Below are 10,870 nucleotides of genomic sequence, written 5' to 3' on the forward strand. Positions count from 1 at the left end.
GGATCAGGGGCGTGCGGTTGAGGGAGCAACGGTGCAGCCGTATCGCAACCACTTTTGCATGGCCAGTGTCCAGTTGACAGCCTCGTCGCCGTCGGGCACGTGGTGGTGGAACGCGCGGAACACAACAGTCTCCGTAAGATATTCGCGGGGTCGCAGTTCCGTCCGTCCATGTCGATGTGATGAACTTGTCACTATCGATATCAAAGTTCCAGCTCCTCGAGTTCGATCGGTCGAGGTGGAGAAGAGCTACCGCGGGGTAGAGAAAAAGATAAGGTAGGGCGGTTGTTGGGCCGGTGAGACACACCGACAGACGCCTGGAGCCAGCATGAGCAACCGATGGAGCGCTCGGCACGAGCAACCTATGATATCTCGCGTTGCTTATTCGCATGAGCAGCTGAAGGTGGGTAATGACCACATGCGTGATAATAACAACTAAAAGTCGATGTCAAACAAAGTCAAGGTGACAACAGTCCAGATTAGTGTCTGCAGCTTCAACTTCTGCAGAGCCGTTCTAATGCTTAATATAAAGTTTTATGCAGAACCATTAGAACACCCTAATAATGTGATAAATCTACAAAGTACCACGATAAAATACTTGCTAGGCAGTGGAACTGGCGCAGCGGTAGATAGGATTACTGGAGTTGCCTTCCATAAAAATGTAGAGGACGACGATCTTCAAATAGGGGATGGTACCAATATGGCTTAGGCACCCGCCACCTGTCGTCCATATTCTTTTCAGTGCAAATTCATGTTAAACAAATGCTAAATGAATTTGCAGTGCGAAACAGCACAAATACCTGTTTTTCTTAACTGTTGCGGCACCCATTATGTCAGTGGCATGGTCCATTCCTCTTTGTCATAGAAAGAAAGAAAATATTAATGTAAGCACACCGAATGGATATATATCTCTAGACAACAAGAACTGAGACAGATATAAACGCGACAACAGGGAAAGATGTACTTATGAGATGGGAGATCAGTCCCGCTTAAAACTTCCACAATGATTGCCCTCGGCAGGTAAGGAGTTACATCAGTTTCACCATAGAAGTTCATGCCAGCAAACAATCCATTAACAATATTAACAAGTGGCCCTCCAATCCCAACCTAGTACAAGAAATAAAATGGAGAAGTTGTAATGGCTTGGATAGATTACCATAACTTGGTAAATGTGTATCAGTAGATTACTGATTACAGGGAAAACACGCATATCGGTTACCATTTAAAAGGGATTGTGGGGGGGGGGGGGGGGGGGGGGGGGGGGGGGCGGGGGGGGCGGGGGGGGGGGGGGGGCGGATTCACCGGTGTACCTTCGTGATTTTACAAGTAGAAAGCTTAAGGTCTTCGCAAGGAAGTTTGTCGCCTGCGAGCTTCTTGACCGCTTTACCAATTGTCCCCATCAATAATCCATCCTGAGCCCCACGCCCTATAGCTACTACTCTTGGAGGCCTTTTCGCCGTGCGGAAAATATACTCTGGCCGAATACCATATAGAGGCTTCTGAAGACTGATGACAGCAATGTTATAATCTGAATGGTACAGTTCCAGTGTCCCATCAACGACCTGTTTCGGTGGGAGAAGTACCTTAATCTGCAATGGTAGGTAAAGTCAACTCAATTAGCCATCATCTCACTCAGGACAAGAAAAGCAATTAGCCATCAACTCAATTAGGAGCAGCAACCTTCAGTTTCTCATCAATCTCATTTTCATCAACCCGACTTCTAACCAAACTGGCCGAAGTCAGAATAACAGGCGTACCAGTTTTATGCCACTTTATAAGTAGGCCTGTACATGAAAAAGATCTCACATCTCCTACACACAACAACTTTGGCCATTGGTCAGTGGAAACAAATACTAGAATAAATAGAATAACTTATCAACATATAACTGTAGAATCACCGTCGTATGAAGAAAGTGAGACAACACGCCGGCAAATATTTGTAACAACTTTTTTTCGAAGTTTATCCCAGACCTGCTCCTCAGAGCTACGATCATAGAAATTGCTATCACAGTCCTCATAACCATATAATTGACCAAAATCCTCTTCAAATGTATTAAGCAATCTCCCATTAACTGGTTATAGAAACGAGAACAGAAGTTGTGTCACAGCTAGAAAAAGGTTAAAGAAGATAGAAATCAGAACCATAGAAAGCAACGACTTACCTTCGAGCACAAGTGGTGGTGGCTGAGGATATCCGCATGATTTTAAATAGTTAACATGTGCCATAAACCCTGATGCAATAAAATGACCAATATGAGTACTCAAGCTGATATGTAAAATAAAATCAACCTCCACATACGAGTACTCAGGAATTTTGGAACGATCATTCACACCTGATGGGACTATGCTGTTTACACCATCAGGCAAGGTATATTCACGGAAGTTGGTAGAGTTTGGCCTGCAATATAGAAAAATGTCTAGTTGTCACGATAAATAAATATATACACAGAAGTGCTAGTCCAACAGGAAAACAACATAAACCAACACGGGAGACAGGTCATAGAGAAGGAAAGAAGGTATAAAAGAAGACATGGAAATCAAGCTTATCAATACTAAACAGAAGTCATTAGAGGATAGAGCAGATAAAAGTAGGTTTGATGATCTTCAACACATCCATTTGAATCCCCTGCGATCCTATCCTTGCGGATAGGTTAATTGATCGATCTGATATTTTTTATTTGCTGTTGCTGCGGCAGATCATGGCGCTAGTGTTGACACGAGGGTGGAGGACGAGCAAAGAGATGCGGTTACCCAACATGGCCTTTCATGTAATGACTCGACCATCCTTTTTCAAGAGATACATACTAATAGGCACTTCTTTATTACCGAAGAATAATCTCTTCCTCCCCACTCTTATAATCTCGAACAAGTTAAATATACTATCTTATTCAATTCCTTATATGGTCTTTAAATAGGTGGATTTGTTCTATTTATTGTGCATTACAACATCTGCTAGCTTATTGACCATCCATTTTCAAAGTGAGATACATACCAGCACATCCTTTTTCCTAGATAAAGGATTTGCACATCCTTACATACACCGTAAACCGGAAAACATCAACTGTAACCTGCTATAAATAGACCAACAACCATAGAGACATGTACACCCAGCCAACCAGATATATAATATCCCTACAAGCCAAGCCATAGACCATACACATGAAACCAAGGAGAACACATCAATATGTAAAGCAAAGACAGGGGCAATAACAATTATAGTTACATGATAACTAATAACAGGCTCATGCTAGACTGCGGCGTACAGGCACACTTCCATTCCGCTAGTTAGCAACATGAGATGATGCAAGTGCCACCAGCGAGAGCTAGAACAAACCAACTTGTTATTATTGCAGAGAATACTGTTGTGTGAGAACTCTTAATGCTTCAATGCTTGTATCACAAAGATGGTTCGCCTTACAAGAGAGGAACTAGAACAGGAGGTGTGTTTTGAACAAAACAACTATAGATACACAAATTGAGGACGATAAACTCATAATCATAAGTACTAGAAGCACAGGGGACATACATTAACTTCTCCAAATATTCCAAGCGTGCAAGAAGCGCCACACGGTGTAGGAAATAGGTAGTCTCCTCGTCGACATCAACCTTAATGCTCAATCCCACAACATCCCCAGCTTCATTAATAACTGGCCCTCCAAGTCCAGCCTAGAACCAATAATAATAAAGCGGTAAGGATCATCACAAAGGAAAAATGACAACAAAAAAAATTACTTTGGTGCCTAAAGTTAGAATGGCAAAATTAAAGGGCTAGGGATTACAATGCAATAATTTTGTTATGCATTTTTTTCATCATCCCAAAAAATTAGGAAAGAATCAACAGCTTACCTCTGTGACAGGACAAGGGAAAGGGATCAGATCATGCTTGATCAGATGATCTGCACCTAGCAGCTGTGTTGGGGCATTAGAAGTGGCCATCAAAATACCCGAGCTGAAGGCTCGCCCATAAGCTACTAGATCATTCTGCCAACCAATATGGGAATGCAGATCTACAGGAGGTACATTTGCGAACCAAAAGGACGTGACAATAGCAATATGACTATCATATAGTCCCAAGAACCCATCGAAACTTTCTTTGTCATGAAGGCGCACATTAATCTATAGTGAAAAGAGTAAACCATCAGCCAACAGAACGATTACATTTACCTTGAAAAACAAAGCCAAAACTGAGAACACTGTGATTAGCAGCACCAACCCTCAAATTATCAGCTCTGTTTCTGTTTTTCTCAAATTCTGTAACCAAACGTTTTGAAGTCACAAATCTTGATACTACTGGATACGCCCTTCCCTTACGCCCTAAAGCTACGCCCGAACATGCAAATAACATCTTATCTCCTGTATAAAATTGTCATTTAGATCATGAACTAGTAATGGTTAGATACAAATTAGAAAATCCAAAAGCAGAAAGAAGCATAATTACCATCATATAAAGCAAGTGAGACAACACTGGAAGTCAACAACGAATCATCAGAAGCCGCATAACCAAATGGCTTCTCTACAAAACTCCGATTTGAAACAGGTGTATCAGGACATCCAAATCGTTCCAGATAATCTTCATTGAGCTTGTCCCAGGTCTTGTTGACTAATTAAAGAACATGGTAATTAAACCACGAGCACGAGTTCACTATAATGGGAAAGCAATATATGCAAGAGAAGGAAGAACCAACAAACATGAAAACACTGACTCACGTTGCACCATTCGCTCTATCATGCGTCTTTGGCGAGGAGTAACTGTTGACATCAAATAGTCCCTCCTGCTCTTCTCTGTCGGCCTGAAGCAAAAAATCATTGGCCAGAAATGCTTAGTGGAGAATCATGTTCCTAGTAGATAAGAGGCCCAAAAAGTGAAATTAAAAAGTCCAATTAAAAAATAGGCCCTCTGCATGGAAAAGAACTTCTAGAAAGAGGGTTTTTTATCACATCATTAATATTTTTTTGCCCCTTAAATGAATTTCTTATTGGTAAGAGGTAAATCAGAACTCATAAGTACTAATCTAACTTTTTAATAAAACGCCTCATCTTTTCGACTTTATTTCTCATCTTATTGTAAATGACTTGTCCATCATATGAGAAATAAAGTTTTAAGTTGTCAAAAAGAACTGTATTATAATTTATAAATTTTCAAGTATTGCTAATATTAATTATCAGTATTGAAGACAAAATTGGGGGCCTATCCCCGGGCATCAGTTGGAAAGCAAAACAGAAAAGTCCTACATTTCTGTTATTTTATCGAATTTCTCAAAATCCAAGTGTTCCATGGGGAAATGAAAAAGAGGTGGAATTATTGGCAGCCAGTTCCTAGCACTACTGGTTATCATGGAGAGATACTGGGTAAGTCAAAGAGAAGTAGATGACATCTTAAAAGAAGAGGAAGAAGAAAATCTTTTGACTCAGAGATCAATCAAATACTCGACTCAAGCTGCTCCATGCGCAACTACCACTAAATAGTACTCCCTCCGTTCCTAAATATAAGACGTTCTGGTGAACCTGGTGAACCACCAGAACGTCTTATATTTAGGAACGGAGGGAGTAGCAAATTAAATCAGGAAATAGATGCTTACAGCCAAAATATCTGCATTTTTTTAGAAATAATACTTGAAACCAATGAGTTGCGACTAGCTTCTTGGTCCCTCTTCGTCTTCTTTCGCTCTATAATGCGTTCTTCACAAGTGTCACCATGACTGGCTTCATGGCCCCTCTTCCTCCTCTCTCTCTGCATCTTTGCAGCCCTGAAGCAAAGAATAAATGGACAGAAATGCTTAGTGGAGCATCATATTCCTATCAAGATATTGGAGGCCCAAAGCAAAATTTAAAAGTAGGCGCTATGCATAGAAAAATAAATACTTCTAGAAACAAGTTCTTTTATCACGTCATTAACATAGTTTCTTGTCCCTTCTAAGAATTAGATCTTTGCTAAAGGGAACATACGAGAACTCATAAGTACGAATTTAACTTTTTCGACAAAATGCCTCATCCTTCTAATGCTATTGCAGCCAATGCATGCATTCAGTCTTCCTTGTGAACACAGATTGGATTCCAACAAATGCCATAGTCACTGCACACAGGAATAGCCGACTTGCATTGGAAAGAGAAAAAATGTACAAAGGAGGGAGGGGGCCTTGTTTGAGGAAATATCCAGAGAGGGAGGTGAGAGAGTTATTGGGTTAACTAATACCTAAGTTAAATTCTCCCTTTTGTTTATAACTCCCTCCGTCCGGAATTACTTGTCGCTCAAATGGATGTATATGTGCTAGACACATCCATTTGAGCGACAAGTAATTCCGCGCAGAGGAAGTACAAAATTGTATCATAAAATTTTGATTGCTAATAACAAACACCAAATTGAGAATCAATAAAAAAATCAGTGTCTATGGGAACATAAGAGGTCGAATTACTTACAGCCACTTAACAGTAGGAAAGGGTCAACGAGAGCAGATGAGATCAGAAAAGAAGAAGAAATCAAACTTTTCTAAAAGCATACCAAAACATTTTGAGTAAATGCCCATCCTTGATATAAAAACTTCAAATATCTTGGGATGGCAATGTTCTCCAAAATATAATTTTCTAGTGCTATTTGCAGCCAATGCATCCTGTCTTTCTTGTAAACACAGAATGGATTTCAACAAGTCCCCTGTGATGCAATAATCACTACTCAGAGGAATAGCCAAACTGCATGGTTGCATAAGGGACACAAAAATCTAATCGTTTCAGATTACTAATACTAACTAGTAGTACTATCGAACATTAAACTGGGAATCTAACCCTTGGTCCTTCAGACTGAGCTAATGAAAACAATCCTTTATCACAAAAAAAAATGGAATCGGTAAATCGCACTGCTGTCTTATGGAGAAACAAAAAAGAAAAGAGGCCACTACTTCTCAAAATCTCGACGGGGGCAGCCACTACTGATTGTGATGGAGAGATGGTGGGAAACGAAAGGGTCAAGGAGAAGTAGATGTACTCTCAAAAGAAGAGGAAGAAGATTAATCTTCCTTCCGAGTCAGAGATCAGTCAAATACTCGCCTCGAACTGCTCCATCCACAGCTACCACTAAATAGTAGTACTAGCAAATGAGGAAATAGATGCTTACAGGCGCGTATAATTGGTTCCGCGCGCCTATGCACAACGGGGACGGGATGCGCCGGCCAGGGATGGATCTGTGAAGAGGTGCCGGCGGCTATCGAGATGAAGCAGCCGAGTTTTTTTTTTTTTTGAAATTCATCCTGGTCTTTATTTATTCAAAGCCGGCAGGGATCTCTGCCGCTACGACCTGCAGAATACAGTCGGGAGGTTCAATTAACCAAACCTTACAAAAATGACTCAAAATACTCTCCTTTGCTAACAAATGTGCTGCACTATTTGCAGTCCTCCTAACCCAAGTAATTTTCCATCTTTCTCTACTATCCAGCATTTGCTTTACTTCCCCTATGATTGGTCCCAGCGTAGATAGGTCCCGCTCCTTTCTCTGTAACTTGCTAACTATCTCCTTACAGTCCAGAGGCGGACCACGAAAAAAATTTAAGGTGGGGCGAAGTCTCACTAAGATTTTTCAGGAAAATTGAGAAATCACCTCCTCCCCTTTCCTTTGGATTTCCTACTGCCTTCTCTTCCTTTCCATCTTCAGGCAATCTGGCCGTGACTGCGCCGGCCGGACTCAGAAGTGGCCGGACGGCCGGATGGCCGGACTGCTATTGCTGCTGCTAGGCGCCTAGGCCCTGGCTGGAGACGCCGCTTGCTGCCGCGGTGCCGCCGCCCTCTAGCGCCCCCGACTGCGCCGCCGTTGCCTGCCCTGCCACTGGCTGCCCCGCCGTCACTCGCCGTTGCCTGCCCCGCCCACTCCTGGAGACCTGGCCAGCCGCCGCCGCCGCTGGCAGCGCTAGCTTAGGGATTAGGGTTGGCGTCGTGGGGAGAGAACAGAGTGGTCGAGTGTGTTGCGTCTCTGCTCGCTCGCGTGGACGCTCGAACCTGCTGGCTGCCTCGCGTGGACGCTCGAACCTGGCTGGGTGTTGGCCCATCTTGCCGCTCGCCAGAAGTGTCGCTCGCTGCGTCGGGCCGTCGGCCCATCACGTATTAGCAACGACGAGGCAGCCTATTCTGCTAGCGACTGATGCATACTAGTTATAAATTTTTTTTTCTCAAAATTAAGGTATGGCAGGCGCCATACCCTGCCCACCGGGGAGGTCCGCCAGTGTTACAGTCCATCTCAATATGCAGACTGTTGGCATTAATCTCATGTGCTAACTGAACCGCATGTTTGCAGGCTAGAAGCTCGGCTGTAGCAGGGTCCCTGCACATTGGGAGGAAATGGCATGCACTGCCCGGAAGGGCCCCTTCATGATTTCTGAAAACTACTTTCCCGCTCCTCCATTCTCACCTGTCTTTGATATAGCTCCATCCACATTGACTTTAACCCAACCTTCCTCCGGCGGTCTCCACTTTTCAACAGGCACGGGCTTCTGAATTTTGCTATTGCTTCCATGAATGGCCAGGTAAGCAGCCGAGTTGGAGGCGAAGGATCTGACGAATTAGGGTTGAGGGGAATCACGGACTTGCGGCTTCTGTTTCCTTGTCTTTTTCTTTTCTTATTATATGATGATGAACCAACCACGGTCCACGGTCCACGGGGTATTATTGAAGGACAACCTCGGCCCGGTACCGCCACCGGCCCAGGTCCGGTCGCGGCGACGGCAGCTGCAAGGTGTTGGGGAACGTAGCAGAAATTCAAAATTTTCTACGCATCACCAAGATCAATCTATGGAGTACTCTAGCAACGAGGGGAAGGGGAGTGGATCTACATACCCTTGTAGATCGCGATGCGGAAGCGTTGCAAGAACGCGGATGAAGGAGTCGTACTCGTAGCGATTCAGATCGCGGTTGATTCCGATCTAAGCACCGAAGAACGGTGCCTCCGCGTTCAACACACGTGCAGCCCGGTGACGTCTCCCACGCCTTGATCCAGCAAGGAGAGAGGGAGAGGTTGGGGAAGACTCCATCCAACAGCAGCACGACGGCGTGGTGGTGGTGGAGGAGCGTGGCAATCTCGCAGGGCTTCGCCAAGCACCGCGGGAGAGGAGGAGGAGGGAGAGGGATAGGGCTGCGCCGAAAGAGAGACGTTCTCGTGTGTCTTGGGCAGCCCAAACCTCAACTATATATAGGGGGGAGGGGGCTGCGCCCCCCTCTAGGGTTCCCACCCCAAGAGGAGGCGGCCAGCCCTAGATCCCATCAAGGGGGGCGGCCAAGGGGAGGAGAGGGGGGGCGCCCCACTAGATGGGCCCTAAGGCCCATCTGGACCTAGGGTTTGCCCCCTCCCACTCTCCCATGCGCCTTGGGCCTTGGTGGGGGGCGCACCAGCCCACTTGGGGCTGGTCCCCTCCCACACTTGGCCCACGCAGCCTTCTGGGGCTGGTGGCCCCACTTGGTGGACCCCCGGGACCCTCCCGGTGGTCCCGGTACATTACCGATATCACCCGAAACTTTTCCGGTGACCAAAACAGGACTTCCCATATATAAATATTTACCTCCGGACCATTCCGGAACTCCTCGTGACGTCCGGGATCTCATCCGGGACTCCGAACAACATTCGGTAACCACGTACAAACTTTCCCTATAACCCTAGCGTCATCGAACCTTAAGTGTGTAGACCCTACGGGTTCGGGAACCATGCAGACATGACCGAGACGTTCTCCGGTCAATAACCAACAGCAGGATCTGGATACCCATGTTGGCTCCCACATGTTCCACGATGATCTCATCGGATGAACCACGATGTCGGGGATTCAATCAATCCCGTATGCAATTCCCTTTGTCTATCGGTATGTTACTTGCCCGAGATTCGATCGTCGGTATCCCGATACCTTGTTCAATCTCGTTATCGGCAAGTCTCTTTACTCGTTCCGTAACTCACATCATCCCGTGATCAACTCCTTGGTCACATTGTGCACATTATGATGATGTCCTACCGAGTGGGCCCAGAGATACCTCTCCGTTTACACGAAGTGACAAATCCCAGTCTCGATTCGTGCCAACCCAACAGACACTTTCGGAGATACCTGTAGTGCACCTTTATAGCCACCCAGTTACGTTGTGACGTTTGGTACACCCAAAGCATTCCTACGGTATCCGGGAGTTGCGCAATCTCATGGTCTAAGGAACTGATACTTGACATTAGAAAAGCTCTGAGCAAACGAACTACACGATCTTGTGCTAGGCTTAGGATTGGGTCTCGTCCATCACATCATTCTCCTAATGATGTGATCCCGTTATCAACGACATCCAATGTCCATGGTCAGGAAACCGTAACCATCTATTGATCAACGAGCTAGTCAGCTAGAGGCTTACTAGGGACATGGTGTTGTCTATGTATCCACACATGTATCTGAGTTTCCTATCAATACAATTCTAGCATGGATAATAAACGATTATCACGAACAAGGAAATATAATAATAACCTATTTATTATTGCCTCTAGGGCATATTTCCAACAGTCTCCCACTTGCACTAGAGTCAATAATCTAGTTCACATCACCATGTGATTAACACTCACAGGTCGCATCACCATGTGACCAACATCTAAAGAGTTTACTAGAGTCAACAATCTAGTTCACATCATTATGTGATTAACACTCAGTGAGTTCTGGTTTGATCATGTTATGCTTGTGAGAGAGGTTATTAGTCAACGGGTTTGAACCTTTCAGATCCGTGTGTGCTTTACGAATATCTATGTCATCTTGTGGATGCTACCACACGCTACTTGGAGCCGTTTCAAGTATCTACTCTACTATACGAATCCGATTTACTACTCAGAGTCATCCGGATTAGTGTCAAAGTTCGCATCGACGTAACCCTTTACGACGAA

At 44.7% G+C, this 10,870-nt stretch overlaps 1 protein-coding gene across 3 annotated transcripts; it reads right to left on the reverse strand.

Annotated features, from left to right (window-relative positions):
• Nucleotides 1-401: 401 nt before the first annotated feature.
• LOC109740295 (uncharacterized) lies at nt 402-8,020 on the reverse strand. 3 transcript variants are annotated; one of them, XM_020299331.3, is made up of 16 exons: nt 7,586-7,982; nt 7,106-7,285; nt 5,577-5,744; nt 4,705-4,787; nt 4,436-4,597; nt 4,211-4,350; nt 3,844-4,113; nt 3,524-3,663; nt 2,331-2,395; nt 2,160-2,228; nt 1,896-2,069; nt 1,678-1,808; nt 1,308-1,586; nt 962-1,104; nt 798-851; nt 402-717 (listed from the first exon to the last, which is right to left on the reverse strand). In XM_020299331.3, the coding sequence occupies exons 3-16, from the start codon at nt 5,732-5,734 to the stop codon at nt 633-635; spliced, it is 1,953 nt and encodes a 650-aa protein (XP_020154920.1). In that variant the 5' UTR covers nt 5,735-5,744; nt 7,106-7,285; nt 7,586-7,982; the 3' UTR covers nt 402-632. The 3 variants fall into 3 exon arrangements, with proteins under 3 accessions (XP_020154920.1, XP_020154919.1, XP_020154922.1); XM_020299330.3 differs by lacking the exon at nt 7,106-7,285 and having other exon boundaries at nt 7,586-8,020; XM_020299333.3 differs by lacking the exon at nt 7,106-7,285 and having other exon boundaries at nt 5,611-5,744; nt 7,586-8,017.
• Between the last annotated feature and the right edge of the window lie 2,850 nt (nt 8,021-10,870).

This window comes from Aegilops tauschii, chromosome 6 (genome assembly GCF_002575655.3).
Source record: "Aegilops tauschii subsp. strangulata cultivar AL8/78 chromosome 6, Aet v6.0, whole genome shotgun sequence".
Classification (NCBI taxonomy): domain Eukaryota; kingdom Viridiplantae; phylum Streptophyta; class Magnoliopsida; order Poales; family Poaceae; genus Aegilops; species Aegilops tauschii.

Bases quoted from the DNA above. Each gene is read 5' to 3' on its own strand.
- LOC109740295 (XM_020299330.3), bottom strand. From the start codon at position 5,734: ATGCAGAGAGAGAGGAGGAAGAGGGGCCATGAAGCCAGTCATGGTGAC. The intron at 2,229-2,330 runs GTGTGAATGATC...TTATTGCATCAG, and splicing joins AAACAGCATAGTCCCATCAG to GGTTTATGGCACATGTTAAC. The intron at 1,105-1,307 runs GTACACCGGTGA...TTCTTGTACTAG, and splicing joins CTACTTGTAAAATCACGAAG to GTTGGGATTGGAGGGCCACT.